Here is a 23179-nt window from a genome sequence, read left to right as displayed (position 1 = left end):
AACTCGCAGATTTTGCTGACTTAACTAAAACCTAAAGCAGCGGTAGAGATAAATGGCTTGCGCCATTTATCTCTTGAGGAGGGGGAGAAAAAAGTCAACGCGCAATCTCTTTGTTTTCACATTATTCCATTGGCCACGCCCCCTCTCCTCGAGGAGGAAGCCACGCCCGGATTCCTCCCGCCACGCCCTCCTGTTCGTCTCCTGCGTTCTGTTTTCTCCCCAAGGCCCCGCCTCTTCCTCCTCCTTCCTTTCCCGGCGCGCGCGCCCTGGTTGCCTAGCAACCCCTGCGCTTCCTTCTCAACCGCAGCCATGTCGGAGGAAGAGGAGGCGGTGGCAGAGGCGGAGGAGATTATTCGGAGCCAGAGGATCTTCCTGAACCACTTGGACACCTACGGAGGCAGCAACATAGGGAGGGTGAGGGCCGGAGGCGGATAGTCGCAGAGCGTCGGTGGGTTGACGCGGCCCGGTAGCCAAGGCCGCCTCGCCCAGGAGGCAAGCTGAGGCAACCGCTTCGGGCGTGCAGAACCCACAGGGGTAGCAGGTTCTCAGCAGTTCCTGATGTAGCTCTTTATTCCCTACGCTCTTTCCCTCATATATATCTTCACTCACCCCTTTCTTCTTAATGTTTTAATGTTGTGTCTTTATCTTGTTTTTTAAATTGTATTTTCCCCCCCAAAAAAAGTTTTTTATTGGTTTTCACAACATTATAAACAAACACATAAGACAAACCAACATAAATCATAGCCTTATTGAAAATTACACTTATTAACATTATTAAGTGACTTCCTCGCTTCCCCTTGGTTGAATTTCATTGCATATCCTTTTAACGGTTTTCCAAATCACAGTTCTTATAAAATTTAACTTAAACATTTAACAACCTTAGATCTTTACATTATAAAATTAAACATATTAATTCATCACTTAACATAAATAAAATCCTAAGACAATTAAGTATCTGCAAGCTGTTTTTAGTTAATTTAACTTAACATATTTAAGCAATCATTAAATTTAATCCACTCTTCCTGATACTCCTCCTCCTCCTGGTCACGGACTCTTCTGGTTAGGTTGGCTAGCTCCGAAAAATCCATCATCTTCATCTGCCATTCTTCTATCGTGTGTTTTAAAATGTATTTTAATCAACTTGTTTTTATTATTGGTTGTTAGCTGCTCTGAGCCCGGTCTTGGCTGGCGAGGGCGGGGTATAAATAATTTATTATTATTATTATTCCCTGGAATGGCACCCTTTTGTGGTTTGCCTCTGGTGTCAAAATGTCTTGGGGCCAGCCCTGCCAGTGGCCCACCTGGTCCATCATCCTGTTCTCGCAGTGGCCAACATAGGTGCCAACTCCCTGGGTGATCAAGCATCCATGAAATTTCTGGGGCCAGGCACCCCCACATTTTGGTGCTTGCACGCCGCATGCACCCACAGCCCCCGGGGCACCGGCAGTTGTGGGGCCAAGTTGGCCAGCCAGACACAAGCAGGAGTGTTCTTGCCACCTGTGGTTTCCAGCAGCTGGTATTCATTCAGAGGCATTGGGGATTGTACTCCCAGCTACACTGCGGGGTGGGCAAGGCTGAGAAGGGCTGATCTGATGTGTGAAGAAACTACTTTTTATCTTTTAATACTTCCTTCCCTCCACACACTCAAAAAGAACCTGTGTGTGATTTCTGTTGCTTTATCCCAGCTTCTGCCTACCTAGCAGTTCGAAAGTACGCCAGTGGAAGTAGATAAATAGGTATTGCTGCGACGGGAAGGCAAACAGTGTTTCCGTGTGCTCTGGTTTCCGTCACAGTGTTTTGTTGTGCCAGAAGCAGTTTAGTCATGGTGGCCACATGATCCAGAAAGCTGTCTGTGGACAAATGCCGGCTCCTTCAGCCTGAATGCGAGATGAGTGCCACAACCCCTTAGTCGCCTTTGACTGGATTTAACCATCCAAGGGTCCTTTACCTTTTAGTCCTGTTAATGAAAATATTGTCCAGCTGTGGATGTTGGAGTTTCAAAATAAAATGTCTATCCTCAGATGACTTTAAAGGTTATTTAAAATATATACATTTATTACATTTCTATCCCAGCCTTCATTCTTCTACTGAGCTTCTAGCAACTTTCATGATTCTTCTCCCTTCCCCAATTTTGCCCTCACAGCCATCTTATGAGGAAGGTTGGACAGAGGTATAAACAATGGTTTATTGTTTCCAGAATGTGTCACAATATGCTTTGGGTTTGTCTGCTCCCATTTCCCCCTGCTTCATATGCATGGTAAGGAAACTGAAGCTCTGATCATCATTTAACAAGCTAAACTTTGATTTGCACTGTATTTGGACACAGCAAAAAGGATTCAGGTTCTCTCATTTTACACATGAAGGGGAGTGGACAAGCCCATAGCTCACGGCAGCATGTTGTCATAGCAACACACCATGGTATGTTGTTATGTCCAAATGAGCACAATTATGAAACAGAAAACTGATTACCATATCACTATGAATGGAATTCTCTCACACTATCCCACTGTTCATTTCTTGTATACTTCAAGTATCTAGCGAGCTGTACTGTTGGAGCCTCTCTGGAAGAAGTAGCAGAGGAAGAGGAAGAAGAAGATGAAGGTAGATCAGCTGTTGAAATTTCACCTCTGAAACCAAAGGAAGGAATATACCAAGTAGTGGGAACTCTTTTACAGGAGACTAGTACAAAACCAGATTTTGCTGTGGAAGCATATGGAGTGAGTATTACACTTCTTTAATTTACTAAAATACTAGGGGATATAGGTGGTCACCTTTATTAAACGGCAGGAAAAGAAATCAATAAATAAAAAGAAGGTAGTATAATGTATAGCCACATAAACATTTGATAACTCTAATTCTGTAAAACCTAAAAGCTACAGTCTACAGTAGCTAAAGTTTGTCAGGGCTAACCAATGAGACTTAAGGAAGTCATCATGACTGAGAGCCTGGCTTTGACATTTGCCATGTGAGAACAGCCTGAGTCTACCTTCTGAGAGTTCCGAACATGGTTAAGCCAGCAGTCAGAACACTAGAGTGGATCACAATCTCTCACACTGTAAAAGAAGAACCTTCAGCCACCTCATCTATATCCATTGCTTCATCCTGCTTATCTCTCCCTCTTTATTCACTGCTTAAGTTTACCCAGTCAGTGCAATATCCAAGTGCCAGCAGTCAGGGAAGTTAGATGGGATGAAATGGCAATGGAGATAAAAGCCACAATGAGCTAATAAGAAATTGATTTTTTGACGGAATATATATGCTGGAGGGAATAAAAGCAGGCCCTATCTAATTATACCGTAAGGTCCCTTCAGGATCCCCCTGGAGTGAAAGGTAGTTATAAACCAACCCAGCAGTTCAAAAGCATGCCAGTACAAGTAGATAAATAGGTATTGCTGCAGTGGGAAGGTAAATGGCGTTTCCGTCCACTCTGGTTTCCATCATGATGTTCCATTGGTAGGGGTCCTTTAACTTTACCTTTTTTATAAATCAAATAAACAAAAATCCCCATCACCCAACCCCAGCTTCCACTCTTTTAAAATTGTTAGAGGATAAAAAAATAGAGGATTTTCTTCTTCTTCTTTAAAAACGAAGGATTGATTGCTAAAAGTTATTACTAAATAGAGGGAAATAATTCCTCCTTATAGCTTTTGTTTGTTTTTAGACACTTTCTCGAGAAGAGCTGCTAGCTCGCCTGTTAGAGTGTGACATTATTATTTATAACATCACTGAAGATGTAAAACAGATTGAGGAAGCAGTCTGGGCAGCTACTGGTTAGTACAATTTGTTCTTTATCTGAAATGGGCATGACACATTCATCAACTCTGGGAAGTGAAGCAGTCGATCTAGTGTGATTCAGCAGACTGAGACCTCAAATTGGCACTACCTGAGTTCAAATCCCTCAGCCTTGGACTTACCTGGTGGTATTGGGGGAATTCAGTTCTTATCCTCTTGTTAGAAGAGCATAGTTTGGCTTAGCTCACACATACATATTTAATCATGCATGTTGGGTGAATGTTTACTCAAATGACTGTGCTGGTTTAAATGGTGTGGTCAAGTTGAATAGGTGCACAATATCTGAATTTGAAATTAGATGATTTGCCGATTTCTAATGTAGTTTATGCCCATCTCTGTGGCCTAATCCAAAAGACTCTGCCTGGGATTGACTGTGTATATCCCAGCAACCAAGGTGTAGAGCCCGGGAAAACATGGGCAATTGCCATTGGATGGGAAATGGCTGTGTGTGGACTAATCTCAGACTAAACCATTCCAAATGGCTGATCTGTGCTATCACTGAACTTCTTACAGGGCCACATGTATATAATCTTATTAGCTGAATCATAGGAGGAATCCTATACACAGCTTCCATTTGCACATCTGGTTTTTATTCATTTTATTTTGTTTTTTCATAAAAATTATATACGCTTGATTGTAAAAAACCCTCAAAGTGGCTTACAAAGCAGTTTCTCATTTAGATAGTGATCCACATGCTGAACCATCTAGCTGGATCAAAATTGTGTGTAAAAGCTCGATGTCTCCCATTCTGAGCCTCCTCCACCCACAGGCTTCTGAAATATCTTTGGATGCATGACAATGGATTGCTATCAGGGGTGAAAGTGAGAAGTCTTGGTATGTGTGTGCAAGTCTTTGTACAGCATTAACCTTAATTTGGGGGAAAGAAAACATTTTGCCTGCAGAACATTGTCATAAAATGTAAGTAGAGGATTTTTTTAAAAAAAAAATTTAGTAACATATACACTATAATGTAATTACACAGCAATACAAGCGGAATCATCAAAGTTTGAGAAGCAGAAAGTGTTCATTCTGCTTTCAACAATAATGACCTGGGCAAGAAGCAAACCTCTTGATCCGGTGAGTTGTAGAAAAAGTCAAGAAACCTCTGACATTTATTGACCTCAGCAGGTAAACCTGCACTTGAATTATTTGCCTTCCATAAATTTTAGTGACAGAATATATGGTACAGGCTCATTTCTCAAACTTGCCTGGCACAGTTCCATTTGAACTGCATTTCCATTTTTTTTTTATAGTTTCTAGCACAAGAAGCAGGGATTAATTCTTACTATTCCATACAATGACTCTTCAATTAACTAATATTAGGAATGCAATTATTTACTTTAAAAAATCATTTTGCTTTGTCAAAATAAAAATTGAATGATACCAAAGGATACAGTTTTAGAAATCTTTATTTTTTCTGTTTACTCCTCTCCACCCAGGAAGATCCAGAAATACCTTTCACTGAAGAAGACTATCGTCGAAGAAAACCCCATCCTAATTTTATAGAACACACTAATGCTGAAAAAACTATTACCAAACTTGGCAAAATTGTAAGTGTTAATGGAAAATAAATTAAATATGGTTTTTAAAAAGAAAGATGGAGAGTTTATATAAATTTTAAAATTATATAAATTTTGTTATGGATTCTGAGACTTGGGGAGGGGGGCACCAGCCAGTTTCTGAACACCACAAATTATCTCCCTCTCTGTATAAGGAAAGGAGGCAAAACACCTAATCCTTGGCACCTAATCCTATGACCTGCAGTGTTAACAGTGGACTATTGCATGGTGTCTGAGCAGTTGTAACCTAGGTTTGTTGCCATCTGTCTGTCTTGAGAGACAATGGAGTATGCCCCAGGGTGAAGTGAAACCTCTGTGTTAGCACTGAAGTTACCTTCCTGGGGCGCAAGCCTTGGCAGTGTTTATGGAGGTCCTGGGCTGCCCAGACGTCAAGCCCCCCCCCCCCTCGGCCTCACTGATGTGGACCAAAGGAAAGCAGAGCAGTATTTTGATACCAGCTTGGTTGCAGGAGTTGCTGGAAGGAGGCGTACAAGATGCCTTCCAATAGCCTTAGTAACTCCATTCCAGATTTGTGTAGAGTTTACTCCTTTGCCTTTTCTTATGCTATTTGTCATCTTCGACTTGTTGTGGAAGGGCTGGGTATAAATGGTTTAAATAAATAAGAAAATGAATAACTTGTCTTAAATTAGGTTTGTAAAATGCTTTTTATTTTTTAACACAATAACTTTTACTCTTATCAACAGGCGAAAAGCAAATTTAATACGTATGTTGTTGCTTCTGGTGTTCAGTATGGAGCTGAAGAAAAGCTTTTACACTACTTCTTTAAGGTAGATATATTTCAAGGTAATTTAGATTATAGTTAATATTGCAGAACTCGTCAAAAAGTGGATTTAATACATTCTTAAATCTGTGAGCATGCGGAAAGATGTCCTCTGTTGGAATTAGATGCTAGACTAGATGGATGTTTGATTTGATCCAGCAAAATTTTTCTTATGTAGTAAAATGAAATGGCATTAGGTCTTTACAAGTTTAGCAGAGGATTTACTTCTGGTTCAGAAAACCATGTACTGATATGAAAATTTCTTAAAATATAACTAGCAGGGTGCAGACTTCCAGCTGCCTGGACACCAGTGTTGACCATATTGCATCTGGAAGAAAGAAAAGGAACTAAGAACTGTGGTTTACCCCTCACAGAGCTACAATTCCCAGCATTCATAACAAACCACAGTTCCCAAGATGCTGGGGTGAGGGAATGTGCTTTAAATGTGTGGTGTGTATGCAGCCGCAGTGTTCTCCCCTCTGTGTAACAGATGAAGGAACAGCATAAGAACTGAAATGGTTGAGCTGTAGATACCAGCTTTTCCTGATCGTGCTACTGGGTGCATTAAGGCTGTTCTCCAGCTTACTTATCAGTCACTAAAGAAGGCACAGTCAGCCTAGGAAGAAATAAAGGTAGACATGGAAATACGGAAAGAGATAAGAGGGAGAGGAGAATGTTGTGGCAAGCACTGTGTTCAAGTTGGGAAATTTAAATGAGTTGCTGTATGGAATCTACGCTATTTTCATTGAGCATTTTAAATCTGCAGTTCTTACTGTGTTCCTCGGTCAGCAAATCTGATCAAGACCACCACTATTAGATATGTTCCAATTCTTCTTATACAGGAATAGTCCCTATTTTGTCTTCCAAGGGGACTTTTGAAGAACGCCTTTTAAGAACGTCTTTAATTTGAGTTATTGGAATTGCCATTCTCAGAGATTTGGGTGCTAAGAGTGCCCCAAGAGTGTCCTATTTTCTTCTTTGAAATATTGGAGGTGTGCTGCTATTCCTAGTTTCTGAATGGAGGACTGCAATGGAGCACATGGGAGACTTGCCCTATGCCGCACAATAGCTCCATGGTAGAGGCAGAACTTGTACCCATGTCTCACAAGTTGACTTTCTATGGCCAAGTATGGTATGGCCTAAATCTGCCTCCTTTAAAATATAAAATTTGGCAGGTGTGGAAAAAACACTAAACAGCATCGGAATGCTAAGTTACAATTTAATGAAGGAGCAATGAGTAGCCCTAAGCAAGGCCAGGACCCCAGCAGGAGCCATTACTGATTCCCCCCTTTAAAATATTCTGGCCTAATGCTTCAAGCACTACTGGGCACCTGAGTCTAGCTGCCATTGTAATTTTCTACATTGCCCTTAAGTGACATTACACCAGAGGCACTGGAGGAATTATAATGGCAGCTAGACTCAAATAATTGAACTACAGCTGCTGTCACTACCAGAGCTTAGCAGGGCCCCCTCAAACTGGGCTTTAGGAGTTTTGCAAAAGAATTTGTTCAGTGTTAATTAGCATATGTGTTCTGCGTCCTAAAAATGCAGTGAAATATGCGGTCTCTTGTGTTGGTGAAGATGCATCAGTGGTGACAGGTCACAGGAACATGTGCTTTTTCATTAGGCACCAATTGAACTCTTTGTATATACCTGTTGTTTTTGTCCATGGAGTTTTCATGGCAGGGATACTGGCGTGGCTTGCCGGTTCCTGCTCCAGGTGGATCACGTTTAGTCAAAACCCTCCACTATGATCCATCTGGGTCCTGCACAGCATAGCTTCTCTAAGTTATTCAAGCCCCTTCGCCACAACAAGGCAGTTATCCATGAACTCTTTCACCTTCATTTGCATTTTCTTTTGCAAGTATGCGAAAACTTGCAAAGCTGTAGAACTCAGATCCTATAAAACATGTTGTTAATTTGACTCCTCTAGCTGATGAGGTAGCAACTGGAGTGAGTGATTCCTCATTCACATATACTAAAGTTACCAACTTAGGATACTCTGCAATTATTTTTCCAGTTATCTTGGCTTGGTGAGACTCCGGCAATACCAATTTTTGGAGATGGACGAAATGCTATTCCAACCATTCACATTGTTGACTTAGCAGCGTAAGTATACTTCTTAGCCATGCCTCACTTCAGGGTTAGAATCATAGTATCGTAGAGTTTGAAGAGACCCAAGGGTTGAGGGTTGTCTGGTCCAACCCCCTGCAAAGCAGGAATCTCAGCTTCCATATTCTTCCTTAATGAGAATCAGTGTTACCCAAAGGTATGCTCATCTGTTCAGGTTCCAGGAAGGATGACTTTTAAAAATTGATTTCATTTTTTGAGACATCCTAAAAAGGAATCATGCCTAATATTGTAAAATAAACTTCATTGTCCTTAGCAAGAGGCAAACTTTCATGAACTGTATTAGTACCTTTCTCATTTAATGTTTTAAATAATAAGTTCATGGAAGCTTCCATATACCTAGTATATGGCCCCTCTAGTCAATATTGTCAACACTGACTGGCAATGACTTTCCAGGGTTTCATGCTGGAGTTTTCCCCAGCCCTACCTGGAGATAATAGGTCTTGAATCAGAGGCCTTTTGCCTGAAGAAGCATGTACACCATTGAGCTATGTCTCTTCCATATAATAGTTGCAGTTAGTTACTATGGAACAAGATAAATTTCTTAAAAATGAGATAGAAGCCATTACAGTGGTACCTCTAGTTATGAACTTAATTCGTTCCGGAGGTCCGTTCTTAACCTGAAACTGTTCTTAACTAGAGGTGTGCTTTTGCCAATGGGGCCTTTAGCTGCGGCTGCGCCACTGGCACACGATTTCCATTCTCATCCTGGAGCAAAGTTCTCAACTTGAGGTAACTCTTCCAGGTTAGCAGAGTTTGTAACCTGAGGTGTTTGTAACTCGAGGTACCACTGTATTGTTATTTATTAAATTTGTATACCACCCTTCATCTGAAGATTTTGGGGTGGTTCACAGCATAAAAATACAAGATAGAAACACAAAATACATAATAAAAACAAAACAATGCCTCACCACAAGCTGCTATCTGACTACAACTACATCCACTGATTTTTGTTCCTTCCATATAATATGTATTTTAAGTCTCCTGCCTTACATATTGAGGAGGGCTTGGGGAAATACCTTTTTACATTTGTGCTCCCTCCAAGTTCCTTGCGGCAGAGTCCAACCAGATCCTTGGCAAACCTTCCATTTGAAAGGGTTGAGCCATCCTGATATTCCAGCTGCATGGGTATGTCTCAGCCGTGACATGTGAGGGACATCTTCATTTAATGCCAGCTAGTTTAGACTGACTGGGTTGGATCCAAAATGCCCTTCTGCAAATTGCATGAGTCATTCCATTCACAGTATGGCGACGGATTCTTCCAGAAATTTAAGGGAAAGGCAACTTTTGCCAACTTTTTTCTCCTGTAGCCCCTCCCATTCTAACCTTCTGGAGCAGATTTTTAGTTAGTTACAGAAGGAAGGAGGCATCATATAAACTTGTCTCCCTGAGACTTATAGTACTTGTATTCTGTATATTTATTCTATATTAATGTTAATATAGAATATATATAGCGACTGACAACTGTATCTTTTGTTTCCTCCCCTGCAGAGTGTTACAGAATATAGCAGATCATAGGCCAAGAACACATTACCTTATTGCAGTGGACGAATCAATACAAACTTTTAGTGAAATAGTGAAGGTAAAGCAGTTTAAGACTTTTGACTGTCATGTGTCTCTATTATTCTTTCTTAAAGACTTTGAACCTCTGCAACAAATCTTGAGGACTACAGTCCTAAATCAGAGGCAGGAAACCTTTTTCAGCCACATGCGCTTATGACCAACCTTCTAGGAACGACTGCTTGCCAATATGTGGCATATAATATATATTGAAGGAAGAACAGTTCTCACATCTACACTATCTGATTATCCCCTTAAACTAGGGCTGCGACATATTTAGCAAATACATCCCTAGTCCTTGATCAGTTTGTGTGCATAGGATTGAGTGGTGGGTTGTGTCCAGCCACATTAAGGCTAATCTGCTGTGGATGCATAACAAAATTCGGCTGAACCCTGTAGTCCTGGGGATAAAGACTGATTGCTAGAATATGTGTAACACCTTCATTATGTTATGAATTACTCGATTAACTAACGGTCTGCGATGAGCACCAAGCTTCCCAAGCTATATTGAAATAATTCCTAAAAGCAGTTTTATATTTAAAATCATTATTTGCAGGTCAATATTTGTGGGCAGTGAATACCCCTTATGCAAAACTGTCAGAGAAGGGCTGTTGGAGATTATTCTAAAAAATGTTTCGTATTGGCTTTTGTAATATAAAGTTGACATGGAGTGCAATCTGAAAGGGAGGGGAAAGGAAAACTGAAGGTGGTTGAACAGTGTTTTCCTGTGCTTTGGCAGTTTCATGCAGCAGAGTGAAAGGAGTGTCTGCATTTTTCCTCTTTCTGTGGTTATTATTATTATTATTAAAAAAACAGTTGTACCTCCCACTGATGACCTTGGAGCCCTGATGTTAGAGAAGAACCATCTGCAAACCCTTCTGCAGCCTCCCTTAAGATGCATTCAAAGTTAGATTTCTACTTAATGTGGGCCTGTTTCTCCACCTACAAAAAAGGAGCTCCAATGGATCCTCTTGCCCCCTCAGGGCCACAGCATTGTAGCATTGCTGAATAGGAAAAATATGTTAACTGCAAAGCAGGTGGCTCAGTCCACTATGACAGCTTCCAAAATTTGCAGCAATTTTGTTCAAAGGAATACGATGTGATGTTGCAGGGATTGTTCTGAACAAATATTAATTTTTGGTGTACTGTGCTTTTTTTGTTGGCACCTGACTACTCGATAATTGGTTCTTATTGTTATGGCCTTATGGCTTAAAACAATTAATAATCTATTTTTATTCTTCCTTCTGCGTGTGTGATATTTATTACTGCTGCGTTTAAGACTTACCCAGTATTTTTCTTTAACAGTGCATCAGCAGAAATGTTGGTCCAGGAAAAACACAGAAGGTTCCAAGAGAAAATGCTTTCCTAAACAAAGATTTAACGGTATTTGTTTAATCTTCCAATATTTTCTGCCAGAGAAGATAACAGCACTCTTTAATGCTAATGGATTAAAGAAACCTGACATGACTTTAGTGGCGATTGCCTTATACTGCTTTTCTTTTTTACGGGGAGGTGTTTACAGGACTGGGTTAGGATTGGGAGTCACAGCAACTGCTAGTTATAGTTTTAAAAATATGTATGCAGTGCCAAATTATATGTTTAAAATCAGGTCAGTAGTCAAGCTTTTTAATCAACAGGGAGAATGCGAGAGAGAAGAAGTGGACTTACTGGAGAGAATGTGGGAGTCAAAATAAATGAATGGCTTTCATACTTAATGAGCTTATTTTTCGGTCCAGTTAAAGGTCTTTTTTTTAATTTACGTTGTAAAGCCTTATAGAATCTGGGCCCTGATTATTTCAAGCAGCACCTTCCCACATATTCTAGGTTTTATTCTCTTGTGAGGTTGGATTATCATCTACCAAGGACATGGCCTTCTCAGAGGTGGGCATGGAGATATGCTCACACTTGAGAAGCTCATTAACTTTTTCCCTGATTGTGTTTTGGAAACAGCTTAAAACATATTTGTGGTGTTTTAATGATTTTATGTGCACTGCCATGATATTGTTCTCATGAGCTGGTGATGTAGAAATACTCTTATTTAGAAATACTCGTAAATAAGTATTCTGCCAAGCAGTTCAAAACTGAGATTTTCCATTTCTCTTAATGTGTATTTTACTATTTTTAATTAGTTTTACAATTGTGGTGTTATACTTTGTATTGTTTTCATCAATGCTGTGTTGAAAGGTCATTCGTAAATACTGTTAATAAGAGTGCATCATTATAATAAATTATTGCACTTTCTTTAGCAAGAACAGTTGGATGAATTACTTGTGAACTTGCGAATGGAAGCTGTATATTTGAAGGAGAATTTCAACATTAAGTGGGTTGCTCAAGCAGGAATAGTGGAGCATATTGATCAAGTAGTGAAGGAATACAAGCAAAGTCGAGGCTTACTGGTAAATAAATAATATTTTATGTTATTTTATAATCCATAGGTGGTGCAATGTATGCTCTTACAAGAGGAAATGTGAACTATCCCAGGAAACCATAGTATTTGTTTTTTGGAGGGACTGCAGTCTAAGCCACCGAGTCTCTTTGGCTTAACAGTTGTTAGGTTGGCAGCTCGAATCTGCATGACGGGGTGAGCTCCCGTTGCTTTGTCCCAGTTCCTGCCAACCTAGCAGTTTGAAAGCATACCAGCTTGAGTGGATAAATAGGTACCACTGTGGCAGGAAGTTAAACAACGTTTCTGTGCACTCTGGCAATCATCATGACCCAGAAAAGCCATCTGCGGACAAACGCTGGCTTTCTTGGCCTGAAAGCGGAGATGAGTGCCACACCCCTAGTCAAATTCTACTGGACTTAACCATCCAAGGTTCCTTTACCTTTACTATTTATTCATATATTGTAAAATGTTGCTAGCAGGGAGTAAGTTTCATTGGACTCAGTAGGGCTTACTGAGCAGAGTGGCTATTTCCTTTCATTAAAATCAGGGGTGGGGGGGAGAGAGAGATACTTTGTGCCAGGTCTGAGGCTAATGTAGTGCTGTTGATGGTAGGGAGTGTGGTTGTAGTCAAGGAGGATAAGGTACAACTTAGTGTCCCGTTTCCCTGTGCTTTAACCATTCCACCGCCACATCTCCACTTGTGGAACAACACCACCAGCATTGTTTTCCATCAACAATTCCACTGGCATATTTATTGTGGTGGCACTATATATTCCATTTCACCAACTGGCCATATTTGAGTATAGGGTGGTACCCTTTGCCATTCGTTTTACTTCTGGCCATGGGATGCAAAGACTAGCTATTTTAATAAACACATTTCCATGTCTTCTCTTTCAGCCCGTCAAGATTTGTATTCTTGGCCCTCCTGGGGTAGGAAAAACTTCCATTGCAGAAGAACTGTGTAAACATTACAAGGTGCACCATATTAAAATAAAGGACGTGATTGCTAAAGCCATAGAAAATTTGGTAAGCAGGTCACTGTTTCATTGTAAATAAACTGAAAAGTTGTTAGCAAAATGTGGGCAGGAGACATAATTAGCATTGGATGCAGTTAAAAATAAGTTGTTTACGGTTCATTACATAGCTCCAGACTGTGCATTTTATCTTTCTTGTTCTGATGTTTGATATAATCTCTTCCTCCAGTAAACAACTCATTGGTATTCTGCTGCACTATTTCAGTAGAAATATTAGAATATTTACAGACCTATTGTCAAATAATAAACTTCACTATAGTGCCGTTCTTAGCCTTATCGATACAAGGATCATAAAGATAATATATTGATCCAATTTCAGATAGCTTATAGACATTTATGAACATGGTCCACCAAAAGTTAACCTGAAACAGGCTTCATTTTGACTTGATTCTGTCATCAATTTCCAACTTAGGCTGTAACCCTTTGCACACTTACCGAGAGTAGTTGAATTTAATGAGATGTGCTTTTGAGTATAAAATATGGATGATGGTGCTGTTACTGTACCGGGAAACTCCTCCTTTCTGCCTTGCCCCCTAGGGCAAATCAAAGAAAGAAAGTTTGGGACATTGTGGATCCACTCGCAGTGACCCAACCCCAAGGAGCGAAAGCAGAGTTTAAAAATTGGCCACAACTTTACTGATTACAGGTGCAACTAGGCTTTGGCTTAGATACTGGGTGCATCTTCCTTCTCAGCCTCCTGATGGAGGGCTGGTGCTTGATAGGGTCAAGTCTGAGATTATAGGTCCTCCACAAGACATGGATGGGTCCACTGGGATGGCCCTCCCAAGCCGCTGCAGGAGCAGACTGCATGTGAATAAGAAAGATGAAGTAAGATTGTAGTGGAACAAAAAACGAAAACGCAAAGGGGATTTTTTTTTTTGCCAAGAACAACCAACAAAGATGTCAGTTCAATGAAAAGGACAAGGAATATCAAAGTAAAGAAATTATTTGTTGTGCTAGTGCATTATTTTTAATACATGGCAAGTGTCATAACAAAGACGTGTCCAGATTGCAGATCTACTTAAAGGGTAATTCCATATGGCTATTCAGTATTCATGGATTATATTCATTCAGTCATCATTGACTGGAAAGCTGATGCTCCAGTGAAAATGTGTATGAAGATCTTGTCACAATGCATTAAAATGATGTGGAAAGACTTTATTTATTATTTAAAAGCATTTCTAAACTGCTTAATATTCAAAAATCTCTTAAGTGGTATTTAAAAATACAACATAAAAACAATTCAACAGTATCATAAAAACAGAAACAAACAGTAAAGCAATATTATAAAAAGAAGAATTAAGTAATAACAGGTTCTAGTCTCAAGAAGCGGTGATCTCAAGAAGCAGAAAACCAATGGAGACGATTAGGAGGCAGAGTAAATTAAAAACACACACATTTTTTTAAAAAAACTTAAGAGGATTTTTTTTTAAATGCCAGCATGACCAGATCACCTTTGAAACTCCTGTAGTAAAATGTCCCCTCCTCTTCCTCCCCCCTACCCCCTTTTTGCTGTGGTCACTTGTCATCAAGTAGAGTGGGGGGGCAGCCCTTCTCCCAATTCTGAGTGGAATGAAAGTGGGGAAAGGTCTCCACCTACTTTACCCATTATGCTACTTTTGGGGGGAGGCAGGGTTGGGGGGAGTGGAGAAGTTAGGGTACTGCCCCCCACCCTGCCTCTTCTCCCCACGGAAAACTTCAAGGCCCAGTTTGCTTTCTTAAAAGTGACTTTGAAGGATAATTTTTTTGTATTTTTTATTAACAATTTTTATTTTTATATATATTGTGACGAGGTCAGTCATTTATAATGCGGTCCCTGGTTGACCAAAGCGGGGGAGGGGGGAGCTTTGAAGTGTGGTGGGTTTTTTAAAATATCTCTCTCTGTCCCTGTGTTCCTCAAAAACAAAACAAAAAACCAAAAAAATATTTGAAATATTTCCTGACTTTACTTGTGGTGTGACCATGTCCAAAACATTTATCTCAAAAGGAGAAGGGGGGAAAAACACAACCTTGTAAAAATAAAAATAAAAAACGCAAAAAAGTCAAGTCTTTATTCTGAGCATTCCAGTAACTCTTTCTCTTTCTCTTCTGTATATGTACTTTAGCTGTAGCATAACTAGTGGGTTTGTATGAGATGGCAACGTCAAAGATAAAAGGGCCTTTTTTTTTCTTTTCCTTTTCGTTCTTTTGTCTACGAGCTGCTGTAAATTTTTTTTAAATTTATTTTTGCCTGTTTGATGTATGTGTGAAAACAATGTTGTCCAACAATAAACTGGAATTTTGTTTTGCTGAGTTGGTCTAACAGAAAAACAACAACCTAAGAACTGAGTTAAGTGCAGAACAATGATAAACTGAGAGAAACTAGCATTGACAGATTTGCCCATTCCTTTTTTTTTTTTTTTTACAATAAGTACTAGATTAATTCATTAACTCAAATACATAACCGAGTATAGAAACCATAAGCTAAAAAACCAATGTCATGCAGTGGGATAGGAGGAAAGAGAAATCGAAGTTGGAGTTGCTTTAGAGTAACTTTGGCAGGTTTGTGGTTCCATTCAGAGGGGCTCAGCTTAGTTGCTATCATTTTTGTGTAACTGAGGCAAAATTTGTCCAGAATTTGAGTGGCATTTTCTTTCCTATTACACCCCTAGGAGAAAATTGTTGCTCCTAAAGAAATAGTAGAGCCTGAAGTGGTGGAAGAGGAGGAAGAAGAGGAGGAAGAGGCAGAAGAAGAAGGGGAGAACATAGAAGAAGCCCAGGAATTATTAGATTCAGTTAAAGAAAACATGGAGCAAAATGCAGGTGAATCTTGTTTGCGATGAAAAGATAGTCTAGTTATTTGCATGCAGCTTATGTGAAATGCATGTCTGCCTTCTGAATCTTGTTAAACCTAGTCCATGAGATTTCCAGTCCAATACTCAGCATGACATACAGTGTCCTGTTAGTGAATTCGGGGGAAAGGGAGCAAAAAACAGGATGTCTCACGTGCCCAATTATAAAAGATTATGCAAATTTAATAATGTTTTCCTGTAAAACTAGGTCGTCTGGATGATAGCTTTGTGGTTAGGTTCATGAAAGAAAAGCTAATGTCTATGCCTTGTAAGAACCAAGGATATGTTTTGGATGGGTTTCCAAAGACCTACGACTTGGCAAAGGATCTTTTTAATCGTAAGTAAGAGTCCTCTACTGTACTTGTCGTTACTGTACATTGCACTATGTAACAAGTGCTAGTGGCCACATTTACAATAAAGTAGTTTTATCATAACTGTGAAATTATGCTGAAACAAGTGTGTTCATGATTATAACTTGAAATATCTATTCTCCATTGATGATCACTAGTGTTCTTAAGTTACTAGCAGCTCATATATGAGAGATACGAGGGTTAGGAAAATCCAGAAGATCAAGACAGACAACAAATTCTGCACTAAGGGCAACACTGGAAACACTGGAGAGTTGCAACTACGTTAACATCTTTTATTGTTTGCCTTTGTTTCCCTGTTCTCTGGCTTTAGTGTCGTAGCTTGCAAGTGGATTTAGAAATCATGATATCTGAAAATATAATGAAAAAGTGCAACTCTGGGGTGGGGAACGTAAACAATTTAAGACTATTTTGCTGTTCCCCCTCTCCAAAATTGATTATTTTGACTGTATCTTATACTGTGCTGCTGTTTCCCGCTCTGAGATAAATTATGAAAAATAAATAAAAGATTATTCCTAGGGGCAGGAAGGGTAAGAACAAATAAGAGATGACGGAGATCTGTGAGTACATTTTCCATCTCATTAAATTTTGGCAAATACAGTCAACTCACAACTTACTGTACATCCTACAATTTCTTTGCCAAAATTTGCCAAAAGAAGCAGGAGAGTCAGTCATGGATTTCCCTCATCCTATTCTGTTTTGCCCTCTGATAGAGATATTTTTTTCCGGAAATGTATTACAATGCATTGAGGACACAATTGTGCCCTGTACACACAAACCCTAGTTGGGAGAATCTGCAGAGCCCCCTTGAGGATCTTGGATGGTTGAGTGTCTGCTTGTATGGGGAAAATCAACAGATCAGACCTCATTTAAAATAACTACATATGGTAGCAAACTGGTTGAGAGATATCTGTAACTTGTGAAAATGCCATGGTTTGTGAAAATGCCGTACGTCATGGTTAGGTACAAAAATGAAAAGGAGAGGGAGGAGGAGCATGGAGGAAAGATCCCATGGGCCTGCAGGGTACGATGTGTTTGGGGCATGGTTAGAGAGCATAATAGAAAATTCCTATCTCTGCTGAGTGATACTAGACATTTTTAGTACTAGTTACAGATAGGTGCTCACTGGAAGGACAGATCGTGAAGCTGAGGCTCCAGTACTTTGGCCACCTCATGAGAAGAAAAGACTCCCTGGAGAAGACACTGATGCTGGGAAAGATGGAGGGCACAAGGAGAAGGGGGCGACAGAGGACAAGATGGTTGGATAGTATTTTCGAGGTTACCAGCATGGGTTTGACCAAACTGCGGGAGGTAGTGGAGGACAGGGGTGCCTGGCGTGTTCTGGTCCATGGGGTCACGAAGAGTCGGACACGACTAAACGACTAAACAACAACAACAACAACAGATAGGTAGCCGTGTTGGTCTGCCATAGTCAAAATAAAAAAATTCCTTCCAGTAGCACCTTAAAGACCAACTAAGTTAGTTCTTGGTATGAGCTTTCGTGTGCATGCACACTTCTTCAGATATCTTCAGGTATCTGAAGAAGTGTGCATGCACACGAAAGCTCATACCAAGAACTAACTTAGTTGGTCTTTAAGGTGCTACTGGAAGGAATTTTTTTTATTTTTAGTACTGTAATCTTTAGTGTGCAAGTTTCTATTGATGACATCTTAATTGCGTTTTTTTATAAGTTGAAGACGAGGAGGAAGAGGATGATCTAAAAGGCAAAATTCATCACTATGACAAAGTAATAATTTCTGGTAAGTTTGCTTTGCTTAAGGCCAAACTAGATGTGATGGTGGCAGTTCCAAGTATTTAAACCAAAATCTGCCCTGGTTATATAAGAGGGTGGTTGAAAGTGTCCCATTTTTAACAACAAAAGAAGGTACACTGATGGAAAGTACAGCCCCCTTTCTGCAACTTCTCTACCTAACTTAACTAGCCGTGTGGTATTCTCAGAAGATTAATTCTCATATATGTTTTCCTCCACAGACTATGTAATTTCCTTGAATGCTTCAGATGAATTCCTGAAAAATCGTATCATGAATCTCCCTGAATCTGTTGTTGCTGGAACTCATTATGCTCAGGACCGGTACTTGAGATCCCTGAATCTTTTCAGGGAGTTAAACACAGAAGACGAAACTGTTCTCAACTATTTTGATGAAATAGAAATACATCCACAGTATATTGGTATAGTTGAAAGTGCATTTAATTTCTTAATCTCCCTTTCTCCTTGAGAAACCAAGAGACGAGAGGCACAATAGCTCTCTCTCCTGAAATCCCCCAGTGAAAAAGGGAGGGGGAAAATCTCTGCAAAGGTAGCTTCAGTGAACCAAGAGGCCAAAGTACTGCAACTAACAATCAGGGCAATTTCTAACAACTCACACTGAAATCTATAGGAGCAATATTTATTTGAGATAGTAAAAAGAGCACCAGTTCAAAGATCCTGTAACCCAATGCAGATTTTTTTGATTTTTTTAAGTCAATAATTTTAGCACCCCCCCCCCCAAGATAACAAGAAAATAGTTCAGTTTAGGTTGGAATACTTTTTGCTCTTCAACCAATCTTAAGGTAAGATTGTTGGAACTTTCCAGAAACTAATCAGGAGATGGACCCTTAGGACAGGCTCAGCCTCAAGGTGTTGTCTCTTGTGGCTTCAGTACCAACCTCAAGATAAGGACTAAATCCCAAGGTGCTAGCAGTTAACTCAGGGTCCCAAACAGCCTCAATTTGCTGAAAAAATGCCCAGCTTTTAATCATCACAACTCCAATTATTGTCGTGTTTAAGATAATAACGTAGGACAACGATTTTAACTAAGTAACCTTGTGCCTGTGGTGTAACTAATAAGTTTCCTCATTTTTCTCTCTCCATACTTGAAAGATGTATCAAAGTTTGAAGGTCTGGAGAACAGAGTTATAGCGAAAGAAATCATCAAAACTATTGGCGAGCCTCGAAATTATGGTTTGACAGATGAAGAGCTGGAAGAATTTGAACGAAAACAAGCTGAAGAGCGCCTTGCAAGAGAAGCTAAAGAAAAGGCTGATTTGGAACAAAAAGAAGCTGAGGAAAGGGCTCAAAAATTGGCAAACTGGGAAGAATGGGTAAGTAAATCCCAAATGCTAGATAATTCTAATATAAAGAGATTGCCCCCCCCCCACACACACACCAAAAAATGCTAACATGGCACACACAAATGCCTATTCGCACATTGCAGGTGGGAAGAAATGAGGAGAGGGAGAGAATTCTTTACATGAGGCACTACCACTGCTTCTCTCATGTAACTTTACAGGCAAAGAGATACAGTAATAGATTACTGAAAGATTTTAGATGGCTTTCTTCTGTGTATCTAGTAAATATACTCAAGAGCAGAATTGGCAACGCAATGAATAGTCTGCACTGGGATTGCATAACTATATTGATAGTTCCTATTTAAAGTCAATGCAGAAGTTTATTTTGAGATGAATCGGTTTGGTCTAAATAGCAGCCTCATATATAAGTATCCAATTCCTTCTCATGTACCCTTCAATTTTTGTTATAATTGATTGTATGTAAGTCACACTGGGAATGGCTGAATGGGGTATAAATGCTATAAATAAATTCTAAACTTCATGTCACATTTCTGCAGCAAAAAACTTAACAGCCCCCCCCCCCCCGTGGCTTAAAAAGTTCTTAATATTGTGTCTACTTACCTCAGTCTATGGTGTTTTTTGTACACCATAGTACTTGGAATATATTAAAGTTTTAGATTAAGGTACGAATAAATAATAGCTGAATAGGGGAAGGAACTATAGCTCAACAGTTGTGCATACAGAAGATATTACACACACAGCAAGTTCATATGCAGAACTCCATGCAAACTGTGTGTCCCATCGCATCACACATGAGGATTGATATACATTTATCTTTTTTACGAAGAACACAGAATACCACATACATGTGTGATTGCTACATGGAACAATCCGCTTACAGTTGGCATGAAATTCTCCACATGGAATGGCATTTGTGTAGAAAACATCACAGCAGACCTCAATCATTTGTTATTGTGTTAACATTTTCTTTGAGGCACGTGCATAATGGTTTAGGTATGCAGTGTTAAATTTCAGAAATGTGTATTTAGATCTATTTGGAATTTAAGAACTAAGAACCAGTAATACAAAATGGAATGCATTTTATAAAGTCAAATTTCCTGGACCTAAATTTGTTTTGGGTTTTGTATTCTGTCTAAGCATAGCCTAAATATATATTTATCTCTGCATTTTTTAAGAATAAACGTTTGGAGGAAGTGAAGCGGCAAGAACAAGAGCTTCTGGAAGCTCAGTCCATTCCATTGAGAAACTACTTAATGAAGCATGTCATGCCAACACTTATGCAAGGCTTGAATCACTGCTGCATGGTTAGGCCAGATGACCCTGTTGACTTTCTGGTAAGGAAATGCATTTTCCCTGTATTTGTCTGTCTGTCTTTTTCAATTATAGTAAAAAAAAAAAGTATGTCCCATTTTTTATTACATACAGTGGTGCCCCGCAAGACGAATGCCTCGCAAGACGGAAAACTCACTAGACGAAAGAGTTTTCCGTTTTGGAGGTGCTTCACAAAACGAATCTCCTATGGGCTTGCTTCGCAAGACGAAAATGTCTTGCGAGTTCCTGCGGGTTTTTTCCCTCCCCCCCCTTTTTCTAAGCCGCTAAACCGCTTATCAGCTGATCCGATAAGCCGCTAATAGTGCTAATCCGCTAATCCGTCAATGGGCTTGCTTCGCAAGACGAAAAAACCGCTAGACGAAGAGAATCACAGAACGGATTCTTTTCGTCTTGCGAGGCACCACTGTACTTGTGAATTCTAGACATGCTACATTGTTGTCATACACCCAACGAAGATTTTTGTACTGTCCTGCCTTTATTCCATCAGTCACTGTGGGCAACCTACAGTTTCACTAGTAAAACTCATTTGAAGCCCAAATTTTGACATTTGCTTCATTTGTTCAACTGTGAAAAATCAAACTGTGCACTACAGTTGATTCCAGATTGCTTCTTTTTGGCTCACTCTCCAATCAGTTTTCTTTGCCCCCAATAGCGCTGTCACTTAGCCAAATCTAACTGGCTGCATAGTGTTGCAATATCACTCTAATTATGGGTTTTAGGTGAGGGGTAGTACTTCTGGTGAGAAACATGTCGTGCTCCTTCTGGGGTAGTTTGTTGACATTATTATTATTATTATGGTCCCAACCCTGCACTCCGCTCTGGCGGATTGAGTGGGTGAGACCAATAGTGAGTCCAGCGGTCAAGAAGCAGTGCACAGAAATGGAAAATGGTGAACAATCGCACAATTTTGGAGGGTTTCAATAAATACAATGATGTTAGTATAAGCCACTGTTCAGTGCTATATGTACGGAAACAAACCTATATTACAGTATGAAAAATTTGTGACTTTTTTTGGTAAATTTTAAATCAACAGGCAGAATATCTCTTCAAGAATAATCCTGAATTTGACTAAGAAGTATGCAACCTCATTGCAATATCAGGTGTAGTTTCAGATTATTATGTTTCCTCTTTATCACTGTAAAATAATACTGGAATAAAAAGTTTCATGATTGTTTAAGATTTGTGGTTAGTTTCATATTATCCTCTTACCCTCAAAAGTGCTCTGACAACTGATAGCATAAGAAGGCCCACATTTGTATTTAGAGCAGATAAGCCACATGCAATAAAGTGATAAGCACTGTCTCCACACCATTTTATTTGCTCTAAATCTGAAAGTCCCTTTTCCTGAAAAGATCAATGTTTGGTTGCACATGCTTATATGTAGCATGTACTTAAGCTCCAGAAGTAGTGGGCATGAAGACTTTGCAATTCCCTTTCATGTCGTACTACAAGTTCTTTTTACAGTGCAATCCCATGCGACTTTATTCAGCAGTAATTCTCACTGGTCAGAGAAACTTACTCAATGCAAGTGTACTTTGGATTGATCAAAGAAAAAAAATCAAGCTTAAACCATCTATGATCTTGGACAATTGCCACAGAGTCATATGAAAAGTAGACCCATTAATTTCAATGGTCATCAATTTTAGTGAGTCTAAGTATGATCTGGTTGCATACAGCTTCCCCCCTCTTTCCCTATTTGAGCAAGATATTGGAAAGGCTGGAGCCCTTACAGTGAGGGGGGGGGAGTACCGTCTTTTTCACTCTATAAGACGCACCAGACCACAAGACGCACCTAGTTTTTGGAGGAGGAAAACAAGAAAAAAAATATTCTGAATCTCGCTGCGCAGTGAAAGCAGAAATCCCTCTTGCTGTTCTGGCTTCTGGGATAGCTGCGCAGCCTGCATTTGCTCCATAAGACGCACACACATTTCCCCTTACTTTTTAGGAGGGAAAAAGTGAGTCTTATAGAGCAAAAAATACGGTATTTGATCCCCTGCTAAATTTTCCCATTTGCCCTCTGACGAAGAAATGACCAGTCCATAATTGTAATGGTAGGTTTATTGTAGCTGTGAGAGTCAGAATAACAACAGGAAAACCTCCAGAAACCCAGAAGACAAAAGTCAGAGATTGATGTGCATTATAACGAGTGAAATAAGTGCAGTGGTACCTCAGGTTAAGTACTTAATTAGTTTTGGAGGTCTGTTCTTAACCTGAAGCACCACTTTAGCTAATGGGGCCTCCTGCTGCTGCCGCGACGCCGCTGCATGCTTTCTGTTCTCATCCTGAAGCAAAGTTCTTAATCCGAGGTAATATTTC

At 39.8% G+C, this 23179-nt stretch overlaps 1 protein-coding gene and 1 long non-coding RNA gene across 4 annotated transcripts; both read left to right on the top strand.

Annotated features, from left to right (window-relative positions):
* The first annotated feature begins 254 nt into the window (after positions 1-254).
* AK7 (adenylate kinase 7) lies at positions 255-22040 on the top strand. 3 transcript variants are annotated; one of them, XM_081192157.1, is made up of 18 exons: positions 255-414; positions 2532-2717; positions 3662-3770; positions 4775-4869; positions 5232-5342; positions 6056-6139; positions 8153-8241; positions 9754-9844; positions 11128-11205; positions 12069-12218; positions 13106-13234; positions 15894-16044; positions 16282-16410; positions 18133-18201; positions 18434-18631; positions 19323-19543; positions 20707-20865; positions 21897-22040. In XM_081192157.1, exons 1-18 carry the CDS (start codon positions 310-312, stop codon positions 21933-21935), a joined length of 2193 nt encoding a protein of 730 aa, XP_081048283.1. In that variant the 5' UTR covers positions 255-309; the 3' UTR covers positions 21936-22040. The 3 variants fall into 3 exon arrangements, with proteins under 3 accessions (XP_081048283.1, XP_081048282.1, XP_081048284.1); XM_081192156.1 differs by lacking the exon at positions 255-414 and adding an exon at positions 1690-2170; XM_081192158.1 differs by lacking the exon at positions 255-414 and adding an exon at positions 2197-2418.
* On the top strand, positions 13242-15243 carry LOC308587563. Its single transcript, XR_014008456.1, has 2 exons — positions 13242-13953; positions 14040-15243. It is a non-coding gene; the product is annotated as an uncharacterized lncRNA (long non-coding RNA).
* Positions 22041-23179: the final 1139 nt, after the last annotated feature.

Source organism: Podarcis bocagei (assembly GCF_964188305.1).
Source record: "Podarcis bocagei genome assembly, chromosome: 1".
Lineage (NCBI taxonomy): Eukaryota > Metazoa > Chordata > Lepidosauria > Squamata > Lacertidae > Podarcis > Podarcis bocagei.
Note: the sequence above shows the minus strand (reverse complement) of the source record. Positions and strands in the feature narration are given on the sequence as shown.

What these genes read in the sequence shown, in the direction of transcription:
- AK7 (XM_081192156.1), top strand. Translation starts at nt 1,964, where the DNA reads ATGAAAATATTGTCCAGCTGTGGATGTTGGAGTTTCAAAATAAAATGT. An exon ending in AGCAAAGTCGAGGCTTACTG is followed by an intron (nt 12,219 to 13,105) that starts GTAAATAAATAA and finishes CTTCTCTTTCAG; the next exon opens with CCCGTCAAGATTTGTATTCT. An exon ending in ATGACCCTGTTGACTTTCTG is followed by an intron (nt 20,866 to 21,896) that starts GTAAGGAAATGC and finishes TTAAATCAACAG; the next exon opens with GCAGAATATCTCTTCAAGAA.